Here is a 26,907-nt window from a genome sequence, read left to right as displayed (position 1 = left end):
GATGCAGCGGTGTCAGCGGCGTCTCCCGTTGCGCCGCAGAGACTGCACCGCGTAGAGAGGGTGAAGAAGGAAAGCGCGTGTGGGTCTATGCTGGTACGGGTGTGAGTCACCGGCCCGCTTTTAGAGGCTCAGGAGGAGGAGGGGGAGGGGCAACACGAGAAAGGCCGCGGCTTTTGGCTGTTTTTCTCTCGCGACTTCCATCAAAGAGCGAGAGAGAGGCGCGTTGGGGGGAGGGGGCCGAGGAAAACCGCTTGGAGTAGGGGGAGGGGGGAGGGGGTGAGAGAGGGAAAGAGAGAGAGGGGTGCCGAGGACGCTGCAGCAGGCGTGCTTGCGGATAGAAGTGTACAGCAGCAGTGCGCCACATCAGAGATGCACTCCCACGAATACAACCACACATACAGTCAAGCGCACGTACGCACCCATCGGGCATGGAGCGGCATCTCCACCGGATGCTGCGGCCTCTCTCCTTCTTTGTGGGGCAGTTCCAACGGCACTTCGCTGCTGCTGACATGTGAATGGCGGTGCGCTCTGCTGCCCATTCGAGCTTCTGCACTCTTCTACCTCCTCCTTCAACGTAACAGCTACAAGGCATCCAGGTATTCACGCAACTTACACTTGCACTTCCATCAGCCAACACTCCCCTTCCCCCCCACACACACCCCTGGAGTCCACCACAGATATGTGCAGTCCCACACGCGAGAGCATAACATACAAGCCACATGTGCGGCACCTCTTCTTTCCTCTGCTGTACTGCCCCGTCATGACACCCTCATCACGGGCGACTTCGTGGCACACATAACTGCACCTATGGATGCTAGTCGTAGTAGTAGTGGCCAGCACGTATGCACAAGTGCCAGCGACCGAGCAGGCAGATGCAGAGGATGAGGGCATAGAGTGCAAAGGAGTATCCCGCCCTCCAGGCACCGCACGCGGCTCGAGGTCACCTGCGCCACCCCCCAACGCTGAGACGAAGCAGCAGCAGCAGCAGACCAGGAAAGAGTGAAAGGAGAGCTCCAGGAGGGGGGGGGGGGCTGCAGCACCCACCACTCTACCGACACCAGTACTGGTAAAACAAACATGTACAGGTGCACGATCGACGTGAGGGCAATGTTGGCAGCGATGTCGGGCCTCCCGGCTTGCGACAAGAGTACCGACGCCGCCGCGCCGCCGGTTTCAAAGGCCCATGGTAGAAGTATCACCAGCGTGAAGGGGAGCGGTGCCGATATCGTTGTTTTGGCTGCCGGCAGCGTCGCGACCAGCACCCAACACAGCGTCGTCAACCTTGTTACCCAAACCAGCGTCCCTATCACGGCAAAGCGTTCCGAGTAGCGACTGCCAAGGTCGACTTCCCGCGTGTTGCACAGGCATTCGTGGTACTGAAGCGCATAGACGAGGCTCGGCGGTGCGTTGGAGTTATCGGAGGAGACGTAATGGCTACTGCTAGGCGACGCTGGGCACGACCACTGTCACACTACATCGTGGAAAGAAGAAACACAGCCGTGGAGAACACCACGCCGCTGGCGCTGAATGCGGTCCAGGAGCTAATGCCGAGATCGATGGAAGTACTGTCCATCAACGGTGCGGGTAGAATGGAGAAGCTGAGGACACCGAGCAGGTTGAACAGGGTGCACCTGAGCAGTATCGGCTTCCCCCAGCAGAGCGATCGCTTCGAGTAGGCCATAGCGAAGAGCGAGAACGTGAACTCCGCCACGTGCTCGGCAACGAGGTTGACAGCGATGCCAAGCGAAGGGCTGTCATGGCGCAACGCCAGGTCCTTGGCGTACTCGACACGGAAATCAGCAGGGATGCGGAGCTGAATACATCGGCTGTAGATGGATTGGATGGGGCGAGAGCCAGTATCAGCACCAGCGGAGCCCACAGCAGGAAGAGCCCCTTGGGGTAGGGAGCGTAACGGAACGACTGCGCCAGCTGCTGTAGCCCTGTCTGATGCGCACTATACAGATCGCCCTGGGGGAGGTCATTGATGCCAGGGTTGCTCTCACTTGGACCGGCAAGTCCGCGCTGCTGTCGCGGAAGAGGAAACCACCGAAGATAGACACGGAGGGCGCGCTGCCGACACCGCTGTGAGTGCCATCGTTCTGCATGAACGCATCACCTAAGCTGGAAACCAAATTGTTGTCCAGCCTACGTGCGATACGTAGCCACGGCAGGATGTCGCAAGAGGGAAGAGGAGGGGGGAGGGGAGAGGGAGAAATCAGGAAAAAAAAACGACCAATTTGAGAGAATAATGCCCACACGAGTCGGTCAGCCATGTGCGCATACACACATGCGTACAGTGCGTGAATGGCGGGTTTCTCGCTCGTTTTCTTCAGACTGTCCATTCTCTGTCACTGTGCACCGGTTAAACGCTACACCACCCCCCCGGCCCGGCCACGCACCTGCCCACTCATCGGAGCACGGCCCCCTGCCTCAAGCTCTACCCACCCACCCCCGCACCACTAGGCAGCGAGGGCCGGGCAGGATGCGCTCGAGTCGCGCTGACACTCTGCCCGCCATACGGGTGAGACAAGCCTGCTCACTGCCGCAGGCCACCCCGACGCAGCGCCGTCCAGGGCCTCGCCGCCGACACCAGTTGCGATGCATCGTTCTGGCCTCCCCACGCTGTAGGTGCTCGACGCCCTGTCCGGCAGCAGGGATGGCTGGGCATTGGCAGGGATAGAGGGGAGGAGTTGCGTGGGGGTGCCACGCGCTGGGGGATGTGGCCCCCTGTCGTGAGGGCGTGTGTGATCAAGTAAGTCGGACAAGAGAAGGAGAAATACTCGATTGGTCGAAAGTGACACAAACAGCAGAGCAGAGCAGAGGAGAGCGGAAAGATGGTGCACTGAGGGGGATGGAGGGGGGCTAGTGACTGCGCCTGCTCGTGTGTGCGTCGCTGCCTATTTTGTGTCGGCGAGCGCCAGCTTGTGCCTGTGCAGACTCGCTCCACCGCCTCCGTTTGCCTATCGCGTAAGAGAAGTGCAGCTGATTCCTGGGGAGAGGGGTGCCATGGTGGGGTATCTTGAGGAGAAATTGGTGGAGGGACAGGGAGAGGAGTACAACTGGGGGCGGAGACGTTGAGGAGGGGTGAAACAGCGCTGCCCCCTCCCCCACCAAAGACAGGGCCGGAGGGGTGCAGGAGGCGGCAAGACTGCGAAGGATCATTTGTTTCGAGGGCAGACGTGCACGCGCACACGCAGGCATGTGGCTCACGATGTGCGGCGTCATCATGCTGCTTCATTCGCTGAAAGAAGAGGCACTCGAGCTGCGCGCCTCTACCGCCTGCAAAAGGAAAGGATGGCGTTGACACTCGCCGCTCGCGCACAATGAGACATGTCGTGGCGGTGGGGAAAGAAAAGGTTGAGGAGAGTGTGGTCATGGCGAGACTCTGCGAATTAGGCACTCCGCGCCCCCTTCGCTCCCTGATAGAGCGGAGTCCTCGCCCCGCTGCCTTTCCTTTTCCTTGACAACTCTGCGGCGCATCATCGACAGAGGAAGGCGACACAGCAGACGCCAGAGGTCAGAGAAAAACTTCTCCAGTACGTGCACTGCACCGCACACGTGCGCGCTTGGCGCGTCTTGGGCGGTCCTCCCCCTCTTTACATGCACACAGGAGAAGGGAGGAGCAGGGCAAGGACGGAAGAGGAGAGGGCGATGAGGTGGATAGTCAAACACCCACGCACGCATGGTGATGGTGCCATTCTGTATCGTACATCGGAATAGCAAGCGAATAACAGAAAAGGTTGATCGCTGTACATCTGGAGATGTGCGCAGACATGCGTGTATCTGCTCGCATCTTCTATGAGGGGATGAGGCACAGGACTGTCTGCGTGTCAGTGGCCACTCCTTCCCCTTCACCCCGGCCCACTCCCTCAGCACCGTGCAATGGCTTTCTTCCCTAGCCATGGCTCGGTGTGCTGCCTCTTCGAGAGAGCGAGGACGGGTTGTGAGGGGACCAGCGACTCTCTCTCAAAGCGCTTCTTTTAGCATGTCTAGAAGACGTCCCTCACGCCGAGCGCGATGCCCCAAGAGCGGCAGCCGCCTGCAGCTCAACGCGGCGAGCGCGCATGGTGAGTTCAACCTGTGTCGCCGCCTGCCTCGAGGGCAGGTGCACGACGCCGCCCATCTTGTGCTCACCACCAGGCCCGCTGTTTCCGTCTGTCAGAGTTGTGTAGGGTGACGGTAGCGTGTAGCGCTGGGAGAGGGCCATGACCTCGTGTGCCTCATCCCCGCTGGCGGCGTGGAGGATGTGCGTGAGGTAGGCAATGCGAGCCGCCGCTGCAGCGGTCATTAACATCGACGGCGCTGTGCCGGTTTTCTCGTCCGCGGCGGCAGTGGCATCGGACTGCAGTGGCGACTGGATCTCGGCGGAGGCCGTGTACTCCAACCTCATCTCCCCTACACGCCCAAAGAGGCGCACCGCCAGCTGCAGGTTCGCGGAGTCGAGGAGACCGTAAAGCAGGCGCTGCGTTCCGTAAGGGATGCATGCGATGCTGCTCCCATCTGCGTTGGTGGCCATGCGTAAAGGCGATGGCGCTGCTACGGGTGCAGCACACAACGCCGCAGCGGCGTCGCCGCCCGTTACTTCCCATTCTGTGTGGAGATCGACCATACCCGGGACAGCGGCGGCAGAGACGGCAGCCCGTACGGCCTCGTCTATGGCGCTTTCACCTACTTCACTGCTCGAAGCCGCTGCGGAGGCAAAGGAGCCACCGGCGGCCTCAGCAAGCGCCTCAAGAACCGCGCGGTCCGCTGTGGCCGCGAGGGCGACTGAGTGCACTCTGCACGCTCTACCTGCATTGGCTACTTCGTACACCATGGCTACGGCGTCCTCGTCGGCTGGTTGACTTCCAGCATCCGACAAGATGATGATGTTGCGGACGTAGCCAGCTGGTATGCTCGTGGTGATACCGCGCCCTGTGATGATGTCGTGCAGGATGGAGGGAAGGTGGGGAGAGAGAGCGGCTGCGTCCCTCGGGGAGGCCGAGCACGACGTCTGCGCGCCCTCTTCTTTCATGAAGGCCAGCACGGATTCGTGTGGCACCGCGGAGGGCTGCACAGATCCATCTGGCAACAGTGACACCGTCCCACCGCGGTGGGCGTCGCGGCACAGGATTACATTGACGAGACACGCCGTACCATCCAGCGATCCAATCGCTGACATGACCGACTCTGCCGCTTTGGCGCCAAGAGCGGTGCTGTGCACGTCCACCACAAACATGATCTCCGCATTGATGGGGAAGTTAGCGAGGGATGGGGCAATGCTAACTACCATCGCCGCGGCGATCTCGGGAGTGGGGTCGCTCGGCGAAGGGTTAGGCGGGGGCAACGCGACAGTGGTGTGCAGGCGCAGCGGCTCTGATGTCTCTGTAACAGGTGCCCGCATGCAAAGCGGCATCTGCATGTACGCCTTCGTCGGAAGGTCTCCTCGGTACGTCAGCTGAAAGCGCGCGTCGCCCATGTAGTAGACGTTTACACCGGTGCCGGTGCCGCACATCTCCGGCAGAGCCTCGGTCCCCTTCTCGAGCGTCACTAGGCCTCGGAGTGGCACGAACAGCTGCGCGTCCACGCAGACACACAGGGAGCCTTCTTGCTGGGTGAGGTGTCGCAGCCGACTGCGCGCGTCAAGGAATTTTATGTACGCTCGTTGCACATCAGGCAGCCGTTGCACCGCCGGGATCAGCGAGGCAGGCAGTGTGAACACGATCTCGCCGGTGCGATGTGTCGCCGAGATGGGGACGTGGTAGACGGCCTTCATCAAGACAGACTCGCCAGGATTGACGTCCCACGGCACGTACTGTGTGGCTACAGCGGAGACACCCGTGTCAGCGAGTGGCTTGGCGCGCAGCGCACTTCCTGCCTCGACGGAACGCAGTGGACGCGATTGCTCATACGAGTGTGCGCTGATTTCTCGCGCGGGGCCCTGCAACATTGTGCGTTGCAGCTGATACGATGGTGGTGCCGGGTAGGCGGCAATTACCTGCACCACCTTGTTGGTCTCGTTCACATACTCGAGCGAGAGGATCACCTGCGCGGCGTAGCCCGAGAGACTCACCTGCACCTCGGCGGCGTGAAGGTAGAGGGGCTTGTACGTGTTGGCGAGTAGAATGCCCCGCTCTTGCGTCGGAAAGCTGGAGAAGGCGGCGCTAGGATCCATGGCTAACAGACAGGCACAACGTCTGTGAGGCGTAGCGCGAACGAGAGCAAGAGGGAACAGCTTCCACTTACCCTTTACGATATGAGCCCCTGATCGGGTTGCAGAGGAGCGTGTGTGTGCCAAGGCGTGAGGCCGGGAGAGAGGGAGGGAAAGCGAAGGGTGCGAGAGGAGTGTGCGCCGGAGGCACCTGATACACGTAAAACTGGGCGCAGGGTTGGGGAGGGAGAGAGAGAGGATGAGAAACAGGCAGTGGAGCTGTTTTCCGAGAGACCCCCCCCCCCACACACACACGTACAGGGAGTGGGGATGAGTGGAGGAGAGGAGGGAGAGGAGAGGAGAGTAAAGGCAACTCGGCGATGTGGTTTTCGACTGAAGTAGGGACAGAGGGCGAGTGAGGGAGGGGCAGTGCACGAGAGAAGCGCAGTGAGAGAAGAGGAAAGCCAAGTGATGAGGGCGATGAGGGCTGACGCACCACGCCTTTCTTTCTGCGAAGTCATCGGAGGACGCTTTAACGCTGCAGCTCTCCCGCGTTCTCCTCCTGAGGGAGAGAAAGAACAGCGGGAGGAAGGGCGGGAGGACAGAGAGGTTGAGCCCCACTGCTGAGCTGCGACCAGGTGATATTATGCGCGCACACACGGTGGAAGGCCTACGTGGAGAGATGACGGGTGAATACAGTATGAGAGGAGGAAGATGCAGCAAGAGAGAGCCAAGGTTGAGCGCGCCATCCTCCCTTCTCCCATTGCCCTACTGCTCCTCCCTCTTGCTGTCCGGCATGCCCCATCTCTCCTGCTGTCGCCTTTCTTTTCCTTCCGCTTGGTGGGATTCCCCCCTCACCCCGCTCCTGCCACCACGCTGTCATCGTATCTCTTGACAAACCTCCCCGAGAGCTGCAGGGGCCACACATCACATCACACAAAAAGATTAAGGGGCTGCTGCGTATACGTGCAGCAGGGGGAGGCACAAGTGCGGACATGAAGTGCGAATCGCACGCGCCTTGAGGACATCCTTCTCCGGAGTTACCACGCCCAGACACACAAGGCCATGCTGGACCACACCACTGTACACAGACACATGCGCACGGACCGGTGGCCAGGGGAGAAGTCGGCAAAGGCCACCTGGCCTCTCATGCCCAGGAGACCAGGAAAGCGCAGCTGGCCAAATTGCAACAGACAAGCGGGAGACCTCACGCACACCCACCCACCCACCCTACCCACATGAGGATACGGGAGCAGCTAACATACAAAAAAAGAGCCCAACTAGCTGCGAAGGGGGAAGTAAAGAGAGGGCGGTGGTGAAGGAGGTGAGAGTACGTGCGTGCATCTGGTGTTTGTATGTCTGTGCACGTGTGCTTGTGATGGCGCATCTTGCTGGGGCTCGTACAGGGCTGTTAGCGCTCTGCTCACGTCAAGACACGCTCCCCCTCCTGTTTCTCCACTTCATCACACCCTAATGACGCCCATAGACGTCGAGGCCTGCAGCCCTGACGGATGGCATCGAGGAGACGATGAGAGAATGACAGAGAGGGGCAATGCTCACAGCAGGGCGGGAGTGAGGCTTTCGATGCGAAAAGAAGAAAAATAGGCACAAACAAGTGACGCGAGAGAAGCGCAACCACAACTACCGGGCGCTCATCACGAGGCGACGATCTCAATTTTCTAAGCCTTTCGTCCGTCCCTGGACTCCTCCGAGCGAAAGGAGTGTTGGCCAGGACGGGGAGGACCGATGGGGAGGGAGGGGGGGAGGCATCGCGAGGGGAAAGATGCGGACGGTGAAAGGTAATGCCCCATAATAACACACACACACACACACACACACACACATACATACGCACACAATGCATAGACGGATGATCATCATCCCCCCAAAACGAGAGCCGAGAAGGCGTTGTCGCTGAGGCACGCACAGCGCTGCGTTCACCTGTCCTTCACCTTTATGCGTGCGCACTTGGGCGAGTGCACGTGCACACCTCAACTTCCGTCTTCCAGTTTCCTAATCCACGCAGCGGTACCTCGGAGACGGCGCTACATGCGCCTCTCTCTTTATCCTGACTTGCTCTTTTCTTTGCTCTTCCTCCGCACACACCGTTACTTGTGGAGGCGCATGCGACGCTGGCGGCTCTCCTCGTTCTTCTGCGCAATCAGCCACAACAGGGCTGCCGTCAGCGTTGGCGAAAGGATGTAACTGGCGCGGGGGTCGCTGTGGCGGAAGATGTACGCCATCAAGCAGGTGCTCACCACGAAGAAGACGCTGTTCAGGAAGAACAGGCTGTACCCCACCGCTACCTGTAGGCGCAGACGACGCAGTACCTTGGACTTCTCATCTGAGACTTCGGCAAAGTGGCGTTGACGTCCCCAGAACTCGCTCTGGACCATCACAACGTACGCCTGGCGTAGCATGTACGTCGTAAAGCCGGTGATGATGAGGTACAGGACGAGATTCGGGGCGTGACGCCAGTCGAAGCCGTTGATGGCATGCGAGAAGTACACAGGCTGAAAGGAGGTGATGAGCGCCACGAATATCAGAGACTGTTCCGGGTACTCGAGACGGTTCGCGTTGATGCGGGCATCGAGGAGGGCCTCGTCACTCTCCCGCTTAGGCGCCATGGTTCTTTTCGTTTGTTGTCTACGTTCGATGCTGAGGCGCAATCCTAGTTGGGTGGGATGATGGCCGAGGAGAAGCCGGTTAGAGAGCACGCGTGAGAGAGAACGACAGGAGTTGGTGCGCACACAGGGAGGGGAGCTGCTCGTTCTGTGATCGTCGGTGTGCAAGCGGAGAAGTATGCGATCCACCTGAGGGACGTTGGCGTGTGCGTGTGCGTGTGTGGAATCGGTGGAGCAGGGGGATGGTAGAATAGAGCACCGGGAGAAGAATGAAGTGTTAAAAGCAAGCCGTAAGGGAAGGCGAAGTAGCGAGCAACCGTGGACGACTAGGGCGTGGAGAAGAGGTTGAAGACGGCGAGATGCGACACGTGGCCTTCTGCACTGTCGATCACAATGTAGAAGGTGTGTGTGTGTGTGTGTGTGTGTGTGTGTGAGGGGGTCAGGACTGGGAGCACGGGTGTTTGTGCTCGCCTGTGAAGGGGAGAGGAGGGCGGCACTCTGCCCTTTGCCCGCTGTCACGCACCGCTTCCGCCCCACTCCCCGCCCTACTACACACCGATAACGATTGCGGCAGCAGTGCGAACGGTCGAGTTCATCTGAGTGACACGCACGACTTCCAACCCTTTATGTACAGGCGCACATCAAGTGAGGCGAGCTTTGATAATGACACGCCTCCCTCTACCCTCGTTCGTCTCTTCCTGTCCCATACTGAAAGCCTCTCGACACCGCCCTCTGGGTGTTCTCACTCAGGGCACGCTGAGAGTGGCAAGGAGGGCGGGAGGGGCGGGCCTTCATCCATGAGTTCCGCACCTTCACTGAAGGTGCCAGAGAGGAGGAGAGGAGGGTGACAAAGACCAAAGAAGGGGTCAGACAAGAGCGCCTCTAGGATGCTCGAACGCGTTCGATAGTGCACGTACGGAGGGACAAAATAGCGGCAGCACGCACGGGCTCATGCGCAGGGGATATGAAGTTGCGAGGGAGGGGGGAGGAGGGTGAGAGGGGAGGCAGGCGTGACGCAGGGGTGGATGGGTTAAGAGATGTTGCTTGTGGGAGAGAGACAGAGACAGCTCCACTGCACAGGCATGGCTCACCTCCTCTCCCTTTTTACCCACATTCTATTGGATCCTCTCAATCGCCTCGCTGTACCGCTTCGCGTCCTCGGCCAGTTCGTTGGACGCTGCCTTGACCGTATCCCAGCGGATTTTCAACCCTGTCTCCCCATCTCTCTTCGGGATGATGTGGAAGTGGACATGTGGCACCTCCTGGTGGGCCAGGGGGCCGTTGTTCTGAAGGACGTTGTACTGCATGGAGCCGTCCGATCCAGCAACCGCACGGCTGGTCTTGGCAAGCAGCACACCCACCTCAGCGGCGCCCTCCATGTCCAGCTCGTGCAGGTACTCTGCGTGCTGCTTCGGGATGACAAGAACGTGTCCCCGCGAGAGGGGATTGATGTCCATGAAGGCGAACGCCCTGGACGTCTCGGCGACCTTCGCGCAGGGAATTTCACCCGTGATGATTTTGCAGAAGATGCAATTGACGGCCATTGTGTGTGTGTGCGTGCGTGCGTGCTGAGTAATAAAGTGCGTGATACGAAGTAGACAGGCCACTTGAAGTCCTGAAAAGAGAGACACCGAAAGTAGCCAAACGTGCAGGGGGATGAGCAAAGTTAGGGTGTGCGTGTGGGCGTGTATTGTGAGGGAGGAGCAGTAGGGAGAGGGGGGGGCGAGGGCAAGCGGTGGCAGCGGTGTACACACACACACACACACACACACACACACACACAGGCAGCGGATGATAGAGGCGCGCCTTCCCGACTCCCCAGACAAATAAAGCGCCGAATACCGTCATTCCGTACACGCCCCCTCGTCTTCCCCCTTCGCTTTGCTGACTTCTCGCCACCACCTCCTCTCTCTCTCTCTGCGAGACGTCTTATGGAGTTTGCGCGTGCGTGTCGAGTCAGACGAAGAAGTGCAATAGGTGAAGAACGCACCAAGAGCGAGGTGACACAGCACCACCACTGCTCAGGCGAAAATCTATGACTGTGTTCCTCCCACCTCCCCACCCCCACTGAGAGAGGCGCACGCGCATAAGGGCACACAGCAAGAGGTACCGGATGAGTGCAAGCCCTTGTTGCCTAACCCCCCTTTCCCTGCTGCTCTCAGTCGCGTGTTTCCTCCATCGTGCGGGATGTCCTGGGGAGGCACCGTACCCTTCTCGCTTTCAAAGAGCGTTGGTGCGCCGGAAGCGATTGGCACGCCTCTCATGCCGGGACACCCGATTACGCGTGGTTACGGCTTCAGCCCCCTTACCGCCGTCGTCATCTTTGCCGCCAACCTCAGAGCCTGCAAGCGGCACAGAAAGGGACAGCGGTACTGCTGCAGGTGTGGGTCTCACCTTCGCTGCTCCGGCGCTTACCTCGACGGCTGCCACAGCCTCGTCTGTGCTTCCACCCTCGTCCGTGCTGGTTTTCCTCAGGCGCCGCACTCGGCGTTTCTCCTGCTGGTCCTGGGCAAGCCGGAATACATTGCCAGCCGCCTCTGCCGCTTTCAATGACGCTCTCTCGCTCTCCTGCACGGTGCGTGGGGTGAGGTGCTCACCGCTGTCCACATCGCCGTTCTTGTCATCGCCGGGGCCGAGTGAGGTGGGCGGCAATCGGCGTCGACCAAGCAAGCTAGTGCCGTTGTCTGAGCCGTCGGCAGGGCCGGTGTTGCCCTCAAGCAAAGCGGAAGCCACCGCCGCCGCCTTCTGTTCACTCTGCTGCTCAGCCGCCCGCTTCTTAATATCCTGCCGCTGGAGCTCGTCTTGTACTGCCACGGCAGCGCGAGCGCGGCGGAGTTCGTACCCCTCCTTGCGCCGCTCAATGCGCAGTACGATGCGCTCTGCCACGTTACTGCGCAAGCCAACGCCCGCAGCACCGTCTCCCTCGGTTGTTGCTGCCGCCGCGCTGCGTAGCTGCAGCAGTGCTGCGCTTGACAGCGACGACTCTTCTAGCTCCGTGTTGATAGCCTCTAACATGTAGTCCAGTGTGCGCATCGCTGCCTGCACCATTCCGTCGCGCCGCTCGTGTCGCTTGTCGCGTGACAGCAGTGTGAGGGCGATGTCCGCACCGCTCGCACCACCTCCCTCGCTGCTGCGTGCGGCGACGATCGCCTCGCTGACGGAGGTGGCGTAGTCCTCCAGGGTCTGTGTGAGGGTACTTAGATTTTCCCGCGCTATCGTCAGCTCCGAAAGCAGCTCATTCGTGGTGGGGTTTGCCGCCACGTGCGCTACCACCGCGTCCACGACGCGCAGGATTGTGGCGGCCTCGGCCTCGAGCAGAGTCAGGCCATACACCAAGAAGCTGGAGCTGCACTCCACAGAGAGCTCGAAGACGTTCACGTCGCTGGTGAAGGAGGTGAGGAAGGTGCGCACAAGGTGTCCCACAAGACGCTGCGTGGCGGTGCTGCCGAGAACCGGCTGCCGGATCGCGTTTAGCGTATCATGCGCGTGAGCGATGCACGCAATGGCGTCGGCGATGTACGGGCGCACTGCTGCTGTTGTATGCGGAGAGACGCGCTGCCAGTCAAAGAGCGGCTGCACAAAGCCCTGTCGCCTGACGAGGTCCGTGATGGGCTGCTGAGCCAGGGCCAGGTATGCGTTCATCATGGCGTCCACAGCGAGCTGGCAGTGCTCCTCCACGACTGACAGGTAAACTTGACTATACTGCTGCTGCTTACTGTGCAGCATCGCGGCGATATCGACTGGTGTCGCGCACAGCTCCGGCAACTGGCGCACGATTACTTCGAAGAAACAGGGCGTCAGCAGGTGCTCTGTGAGAATAGGCGTTAATGTTGTGGCGAGGCAGAGCGTGTCGGCCATGCACTCGACGACGCACCGCTCGCGCTCAGCGGGGTGCAGGGTGACGTCTGTTGTGGCTGTGCGGCACTTCAGCTGTAGCATATCAACGAAGGCGAGCAGGAGGTGCGAGAGGAGGGCGAGCACCAGCTCCTCGTGGTCCTGCAGGCTCTCCATCACCAACTTTCTGTGGAACTGCGCGATGAGCTCGGAAATAGGGTCCGCGACGGTGTCGGCGCCATCCCCGAGAACGGCCGGTCCGGAGGATGCGGCCTTTCCACTGTACCGTGCCGCGCCGGAGGCATCATCGCCCAAACGCTGTCGCAGCACACGCCGACGACGCGCCGCAGCATCGCGCGCGCCGGCGCCACCGCCGCTTCTTCCGCTCGCCACCACGTTCTCGTCGGCGTCGTCGCGCAGGTTCTCCGACTTGAGGGCAAAGAGGTCCACACTATTGAAGACCTCCGTATCGCGCACAAAGAAGGGGACACAGCGGTCCATTGCAACCGACAAAACGTTGAGCAGCTTGTGGACCGTATTGGAGGAGACCGACTCGCGACTGAGCCGGGCGCGGATGCGTGCGTCAAGTGACGTACCGGTGTGCCGCTGCAGCAGCGGGAGCGCCGTCAAGTATGCCTTGCTCAGGACGCCAATGCCGTGCAAGTAGCAACGTAGGGATGTGGAGCGTAGCAGCTCCAGTTCCTGCAGCAGGCGACCAACTTCCTCCACCTGCGTCCCCGTCGTGATTATGGCAGAACTGCTGGAGTCGCCAATGACGATCTTTAGCCGCAGCATTGTGTCACTGACGAGGTTCATCATGTGCATCCACTGGCCAAGGATGACTTCGTAGAGGATGGCCGCATGCAGCTCGATGCGCTCAGAACGGCCGTAGCGGTGCAGGTCACTCACTCGGTACAGTGCCAGGGTGCTCACAAAGCCATCCATGACGCTCCTGTTTATAAAGGCCAGGAAGAGGGTCTGAAGCGTGGCCGCTGCGTTGCTGATCATATGATGAACCGCCTCCACCGAGATGTCTCGCAGGCTCTTTGGGTGAGTGGGCTGCTGTGCCGCGCTTGTCTCAGACACGCCGGCTGCAGCAGGATGGAAAACGTGCGGTAGCGTTGGCACGAAGCGTATGCGCGGCAGATGGTCGATGGACCCGGACGCCACGCCGGCGCCCCCTGCTCTCCCTCGCGCATCCCCTGCAGCCGCGCCGCGGTTCGCTGTGCCCGTCACGGCGGGTTCGTCCTCGGAGACGTCGGCGTTGTCATCCATCTCCCCTGCGTGACTTAGCGAGCGTAAGTGCGTGCCAGTGAGGATGGTTGATGGTGAGGGCTGCAACCTCTTGCCGCCGCTGCCGCTGCCACTCGTCGCAGCGCCACCGGTACCTGCCACTACCTGGGCCCCCGTGTTGTCCAAGAGCTGAGTCAAGATAGCGTGCAGCGGCGAGCCTGGCTCAGGGGCAAAGTCGAACACTCCAGAGTGCAGCGTCGTCGCGATGCCGCCCCAGTAGGAACCGATCACGTGCTCGAGCGTCCCAACACACTCGGCACACAACCGCAGGGCGAAGGTGTTGAGAGAGCTTGACTGCGCCATCACGGCTGACTCGACATCAGCGCGCGTGAACAGCTGACTGAGCAGGGAAGAGCTGTGCATACGAATCTGCAGACAACTGGACACAAGCGCCGCATCCATGTCCAAGGCGCCGACCCGAAACTCGGTACTGGTGGGGAAGGGCGACTCCGGCGTGTTGAAGGCGTCCAGCACCCTCGACACGTAGGCGTCAGGGATGATGCCAACAAACCTTCGATTTTCGTCCGTCGGATTACCGCCGCTGAGTGCCGTGGCACTGCCACTGGGTGCGAAACCCGAATCGTCACCGTCGCCGCTCGTCCGCGAGACCGCAGACGACTGGTGGCGCCCGGCGCCGCCACGCGCGTTCAGCCACGTAAAGGAGTTGTCCTGGCGAAAGGAATCGTTTGTGTTGCCGATGAAACCTCCGTCGCTGCCGATACTGGCGCCGACGAAGGGGCTCGATGACAACCCGAAGCCGCTTGCACCGTTCCCGCCCAGCACCTCTGCCATCGTGCCTTCCCCAACGTCCGCTGCATCGCACTGCCTGTGTCGAAGCGCTTGCTGCCGCTGTCGCTCCTTCAGGCCGCGCGCCGCGTCCGTCTGCGCCTTCCACAGCCACCCACTCGACTCCCGCAAAAGACTAGCAGCGCTAGAGTGGAAGAGATGCCTCTGCTGGCGCTGCACAATCGATATAAAAAACTGCGCGGGGTGCTGGTAGGCGGTTGTGCTGTGTCGCGGCGCAGTGACAGAGGGGGCCGAAGCTGGAACAGCCCCATCTGTGCTAGCTTCCGGCACGGTCCTGTTCGGCGAAAAGCTAAGCGAATTATCCCCGAGTTTACTCAGCGACGCGGTGGTGTGGAAGCTGGAATCCTCTAACCTCACGGCAGCAGCAGTGCTGCCACCCTTCAGCGTGATACCTTCAGCTGTTGTCCCACCACTGGACAGCTGCGTGCGCAGCTTGGTCAGAACTTGTTCATGTTGGTCTCCTTCGCCCAGTGCCTCTTGCAGCACAGCGCAGAAGTGGTGCAACTTCACCGAGGCGATGCTGGTGTCCATCATCATGGACAGCGTGTCCTCGATGAGCACGGTGTCCGCCGGGTTGGCGTAGATGAGCTCCTCGGCCAGCTGGCTACAGAGGTACAGAGAGGCGCGGAGGAGGGCCATGGAGAACTTGTAGGCAAACACGCTGTGACCAACAGCGCTCACGTTCTTTGACGAGCCCGCTGCTGCTCCCACTACAGCAGCTGCAGGACTGCCTTGCCCGCCAGGCGGGGAGTGGTTATCTCCTGCTGCAAGTGACACCTGTACTGTCTTCAGCGGCTCCTCATCGTCTCCAGCTAGCATCGTACCGTCGATGAGGGAGTACGTCTCCTCGAGGTAGAGCATGGCGCGGCGCAGGTGCAGCACGGCCACCTCGTAGTTGGACACATGATTGACGTGCTGCCGCCATGCGTCGGCGTCCTTGAGGCGCACCAGCGGGGTGCCGCACCAGAAGTGAATCTCCTCTCCGCTGCCAAGTACGTACATGTCCGCGGCAGTGGTGCTGCCAGCGGGGGCCTCCAGATTGCCGTGCGCCTTGGCAGTAGCAGCAGCAGCAGCAGCAGCAGCAGCAGCAGGGGAGCTGTCCTCGTCGCTGTCGCTCTCGTCTTCGTTGTCTTCCTCGGCGCCGTCGTCATTGTAGTCGCCTGAGGCATCTCGCTTGACAGCTCGGCGAGACGCCTTCTTCGACTGGTCTTCTTGACTACTTGAGCCGAGATTCTCTCCAGTGTCCCCCTCGCGCGATGCACCGTCTTCGTCAACGTAGGAGCTGGAGGAGTTGCCCGCCGCCGTCTGTCGCCGCTGCGCTACTTTGGCGCCGCAACTGTTGTAGATTGCACCAGGGACACCGAGCACGCTGAAGAACTTGTCCAGCATGTCCTGACTCTTTCGACTCTCCTGCATCTCTAGAAAGGTATCTGTAATCGGCTGCACGAGCGAATCGCAGATGTTCAGTGCATTCTTGAAAGAGGTTGTGATGCCTTCGAGGGCCTCGCCGGTGAAGAGCTCCGCGTCAGAGTTGTACACAGCGTCCATGGCATCCTTAGAGTTGATAAACACACCGAGGTTGTCGCGAATGAGCTGCTTGAGAGCCTCCCCGGTTTCTGCCTCCGCAACCCCGACCTTGTCGATGAGCTGACCTTCGAACACCGAGTGTGAGACATTGGCCAAGGCGCGCTGGATGTACTTCTTTGGCTGAAAGGCGCGACTCGTGAGATCGAGCGGCGGTTGACGGTGATCGTCATTCTCCCCAAAGAGCTCATCCATGGCCGCTGTACGAGGACAAATGCACGAGAAAAACACCACAACAGTAGCCAATACAAAACATTGATTGCCCCACGACCCGCAAGGCAGAAAATGCTGACGAAGACAGAGGAATTCCTGATGTGATCAAGCACAGCGCCTCCTCTCCTCCCCCTCCCTGCCGTGTTGGTGTGCGTCTGTCTACTGTATGTATGACTGTGTGTGTGTGTGTGTGTGTGTGCGTGCGTGCTCGTAACGATGAGAGGTGGACGATAAGTATGGTTGGAGGGAGGTGTGCGCTTGAGAATGACAGAGTTTTCCAGACGGATGCTGAGTGTGACCACAATGGCGGGCGCATGCGGTTTGACTTCTTTACGGCGCCGTCCGGCCTATTGCACGTTCCCCATAGAGAAGAAAGGGCTGCGACAGAGTTCCTCTTGTGCACCTCACAGAACGATGTGTGTCTCTCTCGCCTTCGTGTGCGTGACTGTCTCCCTGGCTGCGTCGTCTTCCTCGCTCTTGAGCCCTTCGCTTGATGAAGGGTGAAAAGGGCGGTGGGGAGTCAACGGTGGTGAGGGAGGAGAGAGAGAGGGAGGGAGGGGGAGCGGCCACGTTCACAAAGCGCAAACGCATACGAACGACGGCTGAGGAGCCCATGCGCGCCGCGAGTACGGACACGCGCACACACCGCTAACAGTACCGTGTGTGATTTGCGAGTCGATGGTTACATCGGGGCCGTGGACATCAGATGCCTCCGGTAGCCAAAATGGTTACAACCGCCATCCGAGTAGCCCCCAGCAGCGCCGCAGTGCAGGCTGTCGCCATGTGGTACACCTTGCCGTTGCGCATAGAGCGCATCGCGTCACCACGCAAGGGCGACCTGGTGCTCTAGCTGCTTCAGTGTGAAGAATTGCCGCAGCTCTCCAGCTTTGAGTTGGCCACCAAATCAGTGCTCGTACGCATCGACTTGATGCAGGCAGAAAAAGGCGTTGTTGTTGTGCAAGGACGACAACGATGTGTCGTCGTGGTAGTCGCCTACCGTTACCGTTGCTGCTGCTGTTGCTCGTATTGCGCGCCTCGTAACTGGCCCCCCCCCCCCCAAGGCAGAGCCAATGCTGTATTGGGTGCCGCTGCTCACGCACACCGTCGGAAGTGCACCCGGTGAGGTGATTGCCTGTGCGAGAAAGGCGATTTCCAGGCTTGGCCACGTATCTTGCGGTTCGGAAATTGGGCCGGTGAGGTGTTATTCACGTGGAGTAAGAGATCCACCAGGAATGCCATACCGCTCCACGACGGCGGTAGTGCTCCAGTGAGTGAATTGCCACCTGGGCTGAGGTGCGTGAGCGGTGCCAGCGTAGGTCGTCTGGACAGGATGGGGCCAGTCAGCGAGTCGCTGGAGAGGCTAAGGTAGGCTGAGGCGCTCAGCGAGCTCCAGCTACCTGGTGAGGTGGAAATAAGCATGCTAACTAATGACGTCACCTTGACGACGGACGTCACCACTTGCACCGAGTCCACGTCCGCAGGTGAGTCAGCAAGCTGTCTGGCTCCGTCGCATCGTGGCTCGGGGAGAGGAGCTCAGCCTTACCTACATCGGTGTATGTGACAACTAGCGACGTACAGCAGTCTGTCCCCGTCCAGCAGAAAGCAACGCATGTGAGGCTTGCTGCCTCTCAGTAAAGTTGTTGATAGTAGATGACCTGCACGCCAGCTACCAGAAACAGCGGCGCTGGAGTGGGGTGGGGTACGTGCGGAGACGCAGTTGTTCTGTGAGTTCGGCCAATCCAGCAAGCGCGCGCACGTTTGTGTTTGTGGAGATGAAATCAGCTCTGCGCTTGCTTGGCAGCGTTCTATCCGCGCTGACGAGAGAGAGAATGACAGTTGCCTAGCAGAGACGATGTGCAGAGAAGGATATGAGAAGGGGGAGGGGAAGGGTGAGTGAGCGAAAAGGGTGTGGCCGCGCTTACGTGAGTGCCGACTTCATACGTGAGAAAGAGCCCCAAGTACGGCGCCAGTGAACTTTGGAGACACTGGTGGCCAGTGGCGGAGCAGAATCGGCGCAACTCTGCCTCTTTCGTTCTCCCTAACGTCAACCTCAGCGCATGAATCGTTGGCTCCGGTGTGCGTGTGCGCCACGTTTTGTTTATCTCGTTCGCTCCGTTGAGGCAGGCAAAGAAGCACAGCGCGGAAGAAACGAAACACAATCACCAATACCCCCCCCCTCCCCTCCACACACACCCGCGCCGGCACGCCGAAAATCGAGCCCGGAGAGAGCAGAACGCGAAGCAGTGCAGTGAGGGTGAGCGGGTGGGCTCTATCAACGACACTCAGAGGAAAAAGTAGCCTGGGAGAGCGAAGGGACTAAGGGAGAAGCATGCGATCGTTTTTTTTGCGTTGCCCGAGTCCATGTGCACGCGCTTGTGTGTGTGTGTTTGTGCCGGGGTGGGGTGGGGAGGACGAGTCACACCGAGTCGTACCGTACAATGCACTCCTGTGCTGCCACCACCGTCGTCTTTCCGGCCCAGCACGCAGCGCAGAGAACCAGTCGACTGTGTACGCCACGAGCGCAGGGCAGCGTGATGAGGAAGAGAATAGAGAGGGGGCATCAGAGATTGGGGTGGGTAGAGAGATCGACGAGGCACATTTAACCACCAGCCGCAGGTTGCAGGAGCCAGAGAGACAAGGAAGCACAGGAAAGGATGACACAGATCAACAGGCACACCCCCCCTCCCCCACGCGACGCCCAACAGCGAAGAGCGGCACAGCGAAGGGGAAGGAAGCACCAACAACAAGCAGCTTCGTCAGCACCACGGGCGATACACTATTATAAGCCCGAGTGAAACCTACGAGCGATAGCACCAGCGCCGCCCCCATCACTCAACAACGATCCATCAGGACGACCGAGCAAGGCGATAAGCGGAGCCGCCGATCTGCGCGCGGGGGGGGGGGCACCCAGACACCCAAAGAGGGGGGCCAACACGAGTGGAAACAATCAATAAGAAGACAGTCCCTATAGAGCACTCGATAGGTGAACGCTACTCACACAAACACCCCCCTCTCCGACACCTTCGCAGAGAGAGGGGGAGAGGATAGACCCGTAAGGTCATTCATTCTCCGTGCCTCTCTTGAATAGTGCGCCACGGTACTCACCACCACCACCACCCCTCCCCCCGGCTGTGGGGGAGGAGAGATAAGATCAGGTAAGCGGCAGGGAATGTACGAGACCTTACCGCCGATTGGGGTCTGTGCTACCGGCGAGTGCCTCGATTTCCGGCCGGCATGTGTGGCTCTACTAACTTACTGCACCAGGGCCGCGCTACACAGCGGTGTCTGCTGGCGAGCCTGCCGTAAGATTCACTTCGGTGAAAGAGGCATCTTGCACCACACACAACAACTCGGAACCCTTTGTGACCTGCTGGACAGAGGCGGCACATTCGATGGCGGGTCGGGCCACCTGTTCTCGCACCAAATTTCGCATGCGCTTTTCGTAGAGCAGCCTGTACCGGTCACGATAGTCCACGAGCAGTGCGCGACTCACAGCTTGGGTGTACAGCAGCGCCTCCTCGTGCGTGCGGTCGCGCGTATTCATGAGCTGGGCGCTGGAGAGAAACTGGTACTGACCCAGCACCACATCCACCGCGTCCAACACTGCGTCAATCAAGTTGGCCTCGAAGCTGAGCCGTAGGCACATGTTCAGATACTTGCGCTCTATGTACTCGCGCTCCTTCTGCGTCACGGCGTCGAGCATGCTGACTGCAAGGTGGTACTCGCTGCCAAGAGCGTCCAGCGCAGGACTGGACCGCAACGTACGTTCGTAGTTCTCGAACGATTGCGCCACCCTCAGCTGCGCGTCCCTCGTGTGCGCCAGCGCAGCCAAGTACTTTTCGAAGGAGCGCGCCGACGCCTTGAGCGCCTGCTGGCGCCGGGCAAGTTGCTCACACACCCGAACCCAAGCACAGGCATCTGACTTGGCCGAGGGCGGAAGGTACGTCCAGTCGTACGTGAATGACGAGGACGACGTGGGCACCGGCACGCTGCCGCTGCCGTTGGGATGCGCATCGGAGATGCGACCGCCATTTGAGTGGTCATCGTTCTTGGGGCTAAAGAAGAAGTTAGCCACGGACCGCACAAGGCTGCTAGACTTGGCGGCGATCTTGTTTGCGGTGTACTCGGTGAAGCTGCGGTGACGCTTACTGCACTCACGGAAGGGGTGTGTGGCGAGGCGGAGGTCGCGCAGGGCTGCCCGCATGCGTAGCAGCGTGCCGGTCTCGAAGGTGTCACGCGGGTCCAGGAAGAACGGCGCTATCCATTCAGAGAAGAAGATCACTTCCGGCATGTACGCGATTTCGTTGAGGAAGAACTGGAGGTTGTGGCGCTGGGCCGCAAAGGCATCCGAGGCGCTAAAGTAAGTCTCGATATCGCTAACGCTGTTCTTGCGCGGCAGAGGGGACATTATGAGTGTTGGAAATTGGTACGTGAGAAGCTCCCGCAGATCGACCACCTCACTGTACCGCCGATCCACGCTTGCCGAGTTGCCGCGAGACCAGTCACTGCGCCGCACACCGACATCGATGCCGGAAAGATGCGGCGCGTCGGTCGGGACATCCGGCACGGTGAAGCTCGCGTCGTTCTCCGCGAGAATCTCTGTGGTAATCGGGAAGTACGTGATGGGGCGCACCATTTCGTTGCCTTTGAAGGCGGCGTCTATCCGGAACCGGGCGAGGAGGACGCGGCCGTGGGTGTGCGTGTGTGACGTGACGGAGGGCTCGCCCTCCGCTGCCGACGGAGCCGACAGCGAGGCGTGCGGGGTGGTAGAAGTGAAGGCTGAAGACGCTGTGTCGTGGCTGACGCTTGTGCAGGCAGCTTTCGACTGGGGCTGCGGTGGTGGTGGCGGTGTGGGGGTCTTCGTACGGGCGAGCGGCACCATCACGTCGCCGACGGACGCCTTTGAGGGCCCGATGACGGGCGGCTGAGGAGCCGGCGCGGCTGTTCGCTGGTATTCCTCTTCGAAAGGGTTGGCATGGTTGGACAGCATGATTGCACGGGTGACAGTCGGGGGGGGGTGGAGGAAGGGGAGTCCGTTGGGCGTGCGTTGAGGAACGCTCACAGTGCTCGAAACTAAGCCAGCAAAAAAAACACACGATCGATGTCCTGGTGATTGTGAGGAGGGTGAGGTAAAGCACAGAGAGGCGGCGGAGGAGGAGGAGGAGAGAAGAACGAGAACGAGAAGGCAATGAGAACCAGTGAAACAACCAAGAGACACAGGCACGGCAACGGAGAGGGATTCGACAACGCACAGGAGATGCACTGGCGGCTTCTGTGTGTAGCTGAGCGTGCAGGAGTGTATAAAAGGGAGTGAGGAGTGAGCGGGTGAGTGCGAGTGATGAAGGAAAGAGAGAATGGGATCAAGGAGAGGCTAAGCGATCAAGGTACACACACACACACACGGATTTCGAGATGCACGATGTACTTTGCCTGGGACGAGCGATGCTTCGTATATACGTGTGGGTATGTCTGCGACTTCTTCTGGTCTCTGACACGCTGTGGATACTGTGATGGGCGCAGGGGAGGGAAAGGGAGTGCGCTGTGTGTGCGTGTGAGCGCAGCAGTGCCCTTCCCCCACAAAGGCGAACAGCAAAAGAGAATAAATGTGGGTCGGGTATCGGTGAAGGGAACGGGAATGGTGGGGAGGGCGGGGGGGAGGGCAATGACCTGCCGCAATGTGAGGGAGCGCTCCGGGTTGAGAGAGGGAGAAGATGGAGGAGGAAAGGGAAGGTCCACACATCGTCAGCATGGCCACTCGTACGCACCTCGAGCACAGGCAAAGAGTCTCCCTGGCTCAATAGGAAGACACGCCGCCTACAACTCTGCATACACTCAGCGCGCCATGGGGGGAGGGAGGCATATTTGAGCTTCATCGCCGCGTCGAGTGTTGTGGATTGGCTCATTGCAGCTCATCTGCCTGTCCATGCGTGAGGTAGAGGGAAGAGAGAGACACGCCACATCGGCGTGCTGCTTCCGCTTCTTCTTGTCGGCCTGCCTTTTATGAGCGCAGTGTCGTGCTTGGAATCCGCCCACTTCTCTCTTTTCCCGCGTTGGGCTGGGAGTAATACATCGTCGAAATCACACGTAAATCACACCGGGAGAAGAGTACACCCCCCACCCCACCCCCCAAATCGGAGATGACCAGCGACTCCCCCTTCCGTTCTCTCCCGCAGGACCGTACTCAAAGCGCACCACACCGGAAGACAAGGCTTGTGCCCCTCCCCCCTCCCCACACACACAGAGGAAGGGTGGGGTGGGGGTGGGGGTGGGGGGAGTCGCGCAGGACATGGGGGGATCAAACAGGAGAGTGACAGGAAAAAGAGTGCGTATAGAGGAGCCCCTCTCAGAAACTTGGGTTGACGCACCTCTCGTAGCCTACGTGATCCCCCCGCTTCTGTGTGTGTGGGGGTCCACCGTGGACGCTGGTCTAGGGGCGGTATATGACTGCCTCTCTTCATAAGCGCGCCGCCTCACTTTGGGTAGTGGCTGAGCTCATGCTGGAGGGAGATGATGGTGGACTCCTGCTGTTTGATGCGCTCTGTTAACTCCTTGTGGCGGTCCGTCAGCTGCACTAAGCGGGTACGGTAGTCGTAGATGACAGCCTTGCGCTTCTCGTAGTCCATCAATAGATCGCGCGAGCCGACCAGGGGCATGCGCTCCTTCATCCGTGTGTTGGCGCGCAGGTGCGCGTCGCGGCGTCGCTTTGACTTCGCTAGCTGATCACGCGCACCGCCGAGCTCCTCATCCGTGCTCGCGACATGCTGACGCAGCCCCGCGTTCTCCATTCGCACGCAGTCTAACTTCTCGCGCACGTGTGTGGCAATGTGAATGGTGTTGGTGACCTTGCTGCGCAGCTTCAGCACCTCCTCGGAGCGCTCCTCGATCTTCTCGTTGAGGGTTGTGTTCTCCACCTTGAGCTGCTCAAAGTCGATGAGGAACATGTGGTGGTTGGCGGCATTCGACTCTTCACCGTCCTGGCCGGTGGTGGCTGCTGTTGCGGCGGAGTTGGACGATGGCGATGCCGCGCCTCCTTTGGCCGCCCGATGCAGTCGCAGCAAGCGGTTCTTGAGTTGGAAGTAGCGCACACGAGAGGCTCGGATGGCGCTGCGCTGCACCACCTCGCGCTCCACATACTGCGCTATCGCGTCAGTTGGAATTGGTCGGCTTGACCGCATGAAGCGCACGCTCGCTGCCAACTCTCGAATGTGCTGCTGAAAGTTCTGCTCCTGCAGGGCAACCTCCTCCATGATAGGCTCGTAGCGCTGCCGCTGCAGCTCGAGATCCTTCTTGAGAGCGGCGCTCCGTCCCGCCACACGCTGCCGCTCTTCCGCTACCTGGCGCACAAGGACCCAGTACGCCGCTTCCGCATCGGGTGTCGTGAGCTGCGTCACATCGTCCTCGCCGTTGCGGCGGCGCTGCTCCGCGTAGTGACGGGATAGTAGTTGCTGGTATGCCAGGTTCTTCTCGAGCAGCGCCTTGCGCTTCGCCAGGAGAGCGCGGTACTCCTCTACACACGCATGGCGCTTCTTCTCCAGTGTTTGCGATGCCTGCGCAAATTCATCAAAGCCACCGTTGGACAGCGGCGGGTGCGCATCATTCTCTTCGCTTCCGTCCTTCTCGTCGGTGCCGCCAAACGCGCCAGGGGCGACGAGTAGCAATCCACTGCTGAACATGCTACGCCGCGCAGCATCCGGCACCACGCCGCGCAGCTCCTGGTACTCGCGCCATCGCCGTTGAATCACAGATGCGGCGGCGTGCTGGCAAGCCTCCTCGCGCCGATGCTCCTCAGCATCCTCGTACATGATCGAATTGTCACGTATGTGTGCTTTATGTGTTGCTTCTGTGGCTGAGGGTTCTAAAGCGGTTGACCCACAAGAGCGGGGCTGTTGCGATTGCCGAGGGAGTAGAAAGGGGTGGCATTGCGTGGGCGTGTGCATGTGGGTGGACGAGGAGTGGAAAGGGGGAGGAGGTAGAAAATCCCAGCGTTAGAGTGGGGGACACGCCGATTGGGGACGTGCGTTTGTGGGCGCGTGTGGCATAGGACCAAGGGAGAGGCGTGCGCCAGTCGGCGAGAGTCGCATAGCGCGCCATGGTCAGTGGAGGAGCGAGCATTGGGTCCCAAGAAGAACCATGGATATCTGAGTACAAGAGACAACTGGCGGAGGGCGGGTGTGCAGCGGAGGCTCCGAGTTGTGCCTTTTCCCCACTTCCTACACACACACACACACACACACACGTACCACCGCCACGCTATCGCAGATCTCCTCTTCACTCCTCAAGCCTCGCAAGCATGAAAAGGACTGCGGCTTCTCTACATTTTAAAGTGCCGGACAACGGCTCCTTGGCCTCCCATTCCCCAGTGGGCAGCCGTAGGGACACACACACAGAGACGAGGGGCACAACAGCGGAGAGGGAGAGGGCGGGGAGAGAGTGTGTAGAGTTGAAGAACACTCGGAAAAAGAAACGCGAGAAGAGGATGAGAGAGGCACTTCGAAGCAGATAACAGCCGGAGAGAGAAGGAGTGATAGGCTGACGCAGAGGCACGCCTTTACCGCGTAGGCAACCGGTAGTGTCGCGTCCTGAACGTGGAATAGCTCGCGTACTCTCTCTTGATTAGGCTCGTAGAGCAACATCCACACACCCACGCATGCACGAAGCGACACGGCAAACATCAGCAGCACCTCCCCTCCGCGACGGAAAGAAAGAGACGAAACGCAAAGCCGATGCAAGAGGAGTGGTAACACACGAAGCGAGCAAAGACAGAGGTGCAGGGTGTGCCGCGTTAGGCGCAAGGGCGCACACGCACACGCACCCCCACACCCACACGCATACACACACATAGACAACCATAGCTCTACACATGGCCTTCCATAGGCCCCAGCGGCGAAGAGGAGGAAGAAGAGATGTTCGTTCTTGACAGCATGCGCGAGCTGGACTCTGGTGCACTCCTGGGGGCGTCGTCACCCGCCTCTTCTTCTGTGTGCTCCAGTAAAGAGCTCAGCGTTTCCTGTGACACCGCCCCCCTCGACGAGGCCGACGAGGCTGCAGCAGAGGCCGCAGAGGGAGGCGTGGCACAGCCGTCTCGCAGTGGTGATGATGCCACTTTTGGGAGAGGCGCTGGTGTCCCCATCCCTGGTGGCAACGGCGCAGGAATTGATTTGACTTCTTCGCCGGTTGTGAGGTCTGGCGAGGTCCACAGCAGTGCTGCCTGCCGTTGTGCTCGGCCCACGTCGCGCTTCTCTTTGGCCTCCCGTGCCAACTTTTTCTCCATCTTCTCGAGCTTCTCCAGCGAGTAGGACTTGATGGGCAGCAACTTTGGCTTGCACAACTGCAGTTGCATCTGTTTCATTTCGGAAATAACGAGGCCACGTTCAGGGAGGACGGCCATGGCCACCTCGTCCATGACATCATCAGAAGGCCCATGAGTGTCCATCTCCACAGGGAGAGGGGGGCTGCGCTTGCTGCCCTTGATAAAGCGGGGAAAGGTGTCTGTTAGTGTGAGTGCCTGAGCCGATGTTTTTCCTGTCGGCTCGCCTGAGATGGGGGGAGGCGGTTCACTACGTGCGCGTGTGCGACTATGACCTCGACAGGGGTGCTATGGCGACTGGGCCTCAGACTTGATCGTGATAATCAAAGCAGAGGGGATGTTGGGATGATCAGGCCGCTGTGTGAAGCGGGGGCACCGGGGACAGGGGGATGACAGGAAAGGGGGTGATGGAAGAGGGTGGAGAGTGCATGGGTAGGAAAGGTGGCGGAGTGGCGCTTACACACGGAGACTCACAGGCGGCATGGCGACATGCCCATCCACACCTTGTTTGCAGGTTCATCACTGGCACCGCTTGGGTAGGCTTATGCGTTTACGTCTTCAAGGCGAGGGAGATGGAGAGTGTGAGAGAGGAAGGTGAGCGGCCTCAGTGCTGCGACGCCAATACACAAGATTGCGGGCAGAAACACTGAAAAGCTTCTGCAAGTATGCCTGCGCTCAAGAATGCCGTCCTTCGCCTGTTTCGATGCGCATGTGCGTCTTTTCCCTCTTGCCACCCCCTTCGTGTCCGATGGGCTTTACTCTTGAGCTTTCGGTGGCTGATGTCTACCCTCAAAGATCGGGCGTGCAGAGGGAGGAGGAGACGAATGGCGCCGTTGTCTGAACTGGCCTCGCAATCGAGGGAAAGAGGGAGGCATCCATTTCTTCACAAGACACTAAGCGCGCACGAACGTAACTAAAAACAACCGAAGACCGCATTAAGCGAGCGCGCAAGAACGAGGAGGGTCAGCGATCCGATCGTGAGATGACAGCGCTCTCGCGGGGAGACATGACGCGTGCGTGTGGCCATGCAGCACGATTGTGGGACACCCCTCTAACACACACGCACACACACATGGCACGTGCACTCCGTTGATTTTCAATAAAAAAAAAGCCAA

The 26,907-nt window shown here is 59.9% G+C and overlaps 7 protein-coding genes and 1 pseudogene across 7 annotated transcripts; all 8 read right to left on the bottom strand.

Annotated features, from left to right (window-relative positions):
• Positions 1–200: 200 nt before the first annotated feature.
• LPMP_140270 lies at positions 201–2,289 on the bottom strand (annotated as a pseudogene).
• A 1,714-nt stretch (positions 2,290–4,003) lies between these two features.
• Positions 4,004–6,154, bottom strand: LPMP_140260 (hypothetical protein; the record flags this gene model as incomplete). Its single annotated transcript, XM_010698959.1, has 1 exon — positions 4,004–6,154. The coding sequence occupies one exon, from the start codon at positions 6,152–6,154 to the stop codon at positions 4,004–4,006; it is 2,151 nt and encodes a 716-aa protein (XP_010697261.1).
• A 2,084-nt stretch (positions 6,155–8,238) lies between these two features.
• On the bottom strand, positions 8,239–8,757 carry LPMP_140250 (hypothetical protein; the record flags this gene model as incomplete). The annotated part of the gene is made up of 1 exon (XM_010698958.1): positions 8,239–8,757. The coding sequence occupies one exon, from the start codon at positions 8,755–8,757 to the stop codon at positions 8,239–8,241; it is 519 nt and encodes a 172-aa protein (XP_010697260.1).
• A 1,112-nt stretch (positions 8,758–9,869) lies between these two features.
• LPMP_140240 (hypothetical protein) lies at positions 9,870–10,298 on the bottom strand (the record flags this gene model as incomplete). The annotated part of the gene is made up of 1 exon (XM_010698957.1): positions 9,870–10,298. The coding sequence occupies one exon, from the start codon at positions 10,296–10,298 to the stop codon at positions 9,870–9,872; it is 429 nt and encodes a 142-aa protein (XP_010697259.1).
• A 676-nt stretch (positions 10,299–10,974) lies between these two features.
• On the bottom strand, positions 10,975–16,467 carry LPMP_140230 (hypothetical protein; the record flags this gene model as incomplete). The annotated part of the gene is made up of 1 exon (XM_010698956.1): positions 10,975–16,467. One exon carries the CDS (start codon positions 16,465–16,467, stop codon positions 10,975–10,977), a length of 5,493 nt encoding a protein of 1,830 aa, XP_010697258.1.
• A 3,289-nt stretch (positions 16,468–19,756) lies between these two features.
• LPMP_140220 (hypothetical protein) lies at positions 19,757–21,121 on the bottom strand (the record flags this gene model as incomplete). Its single annotated transcript, XM_010698955.1, has 1 exon — positions 19,757–21,121. The coding sequence occupies one exon, from the start codon at positions 21,119–21,121 to the stop codon at positions 19,757–19,759; it is 1,365 nt and encodes a 454-aa protein (XP_010697257.1).
• A 1,834-nt stretch (positions 21,122–22,955) lies between these two features.
• On the bottom strand, positions 22,956–24,287 carry LPMP_140210 (hypothetical protein; the record flags this gene model as incomplete). The annotated part of the gene is made up of 1 exon (XM_010698954.1): positions 22,956–24,287. The coding sequence occupies one exon, from the start codon at positions 24,285–24,287 to the stop codon at positions 22,956–22,958; it is 1,332 nt and encodes a 443-aa protein (XP_010697256.1).
• Positions 24,288–25,339: 1,052 nt separating this feature from the next.
• LPMP_140200 (Bardet-Biedl syndrome 10 (BBS10) protein-like protein) lies at positions 25,340–25,918 on the bottom strand (the record flags this gene model as incomplete). Its single annotated transcript, XM_010698953.1, has 1 exon — positions 25,340–25,918. The coding sequence occupies one exon, from the start codon at positions 25,916–25,918 to the stop codon at positions 25,340–25,342; it is 579 nt and encodes a 192-aa protein (XP_010697255.1).
• Positions 25,919–26,907: the final 989 nt, after the last annotated feature.

The sequence above is a fragment of the Leishmania panamensis genome (assembly GCF_000755165.1).
Source record: "Leishmania panamensis strain MHOM/PA/94/PSC-1 chromosome 14 sequence".
In the NCBI taxonomy this organism is placed as follows: Eukaryota; Euglenozoa; class Kinetoplastea; order Trypanosomatida; family Trypanosomatidae; genus Leishmania; species Leishmania panamensis.
This window is presented reverse-complemented; position numbering and strand designations above follow the sequence as displayed.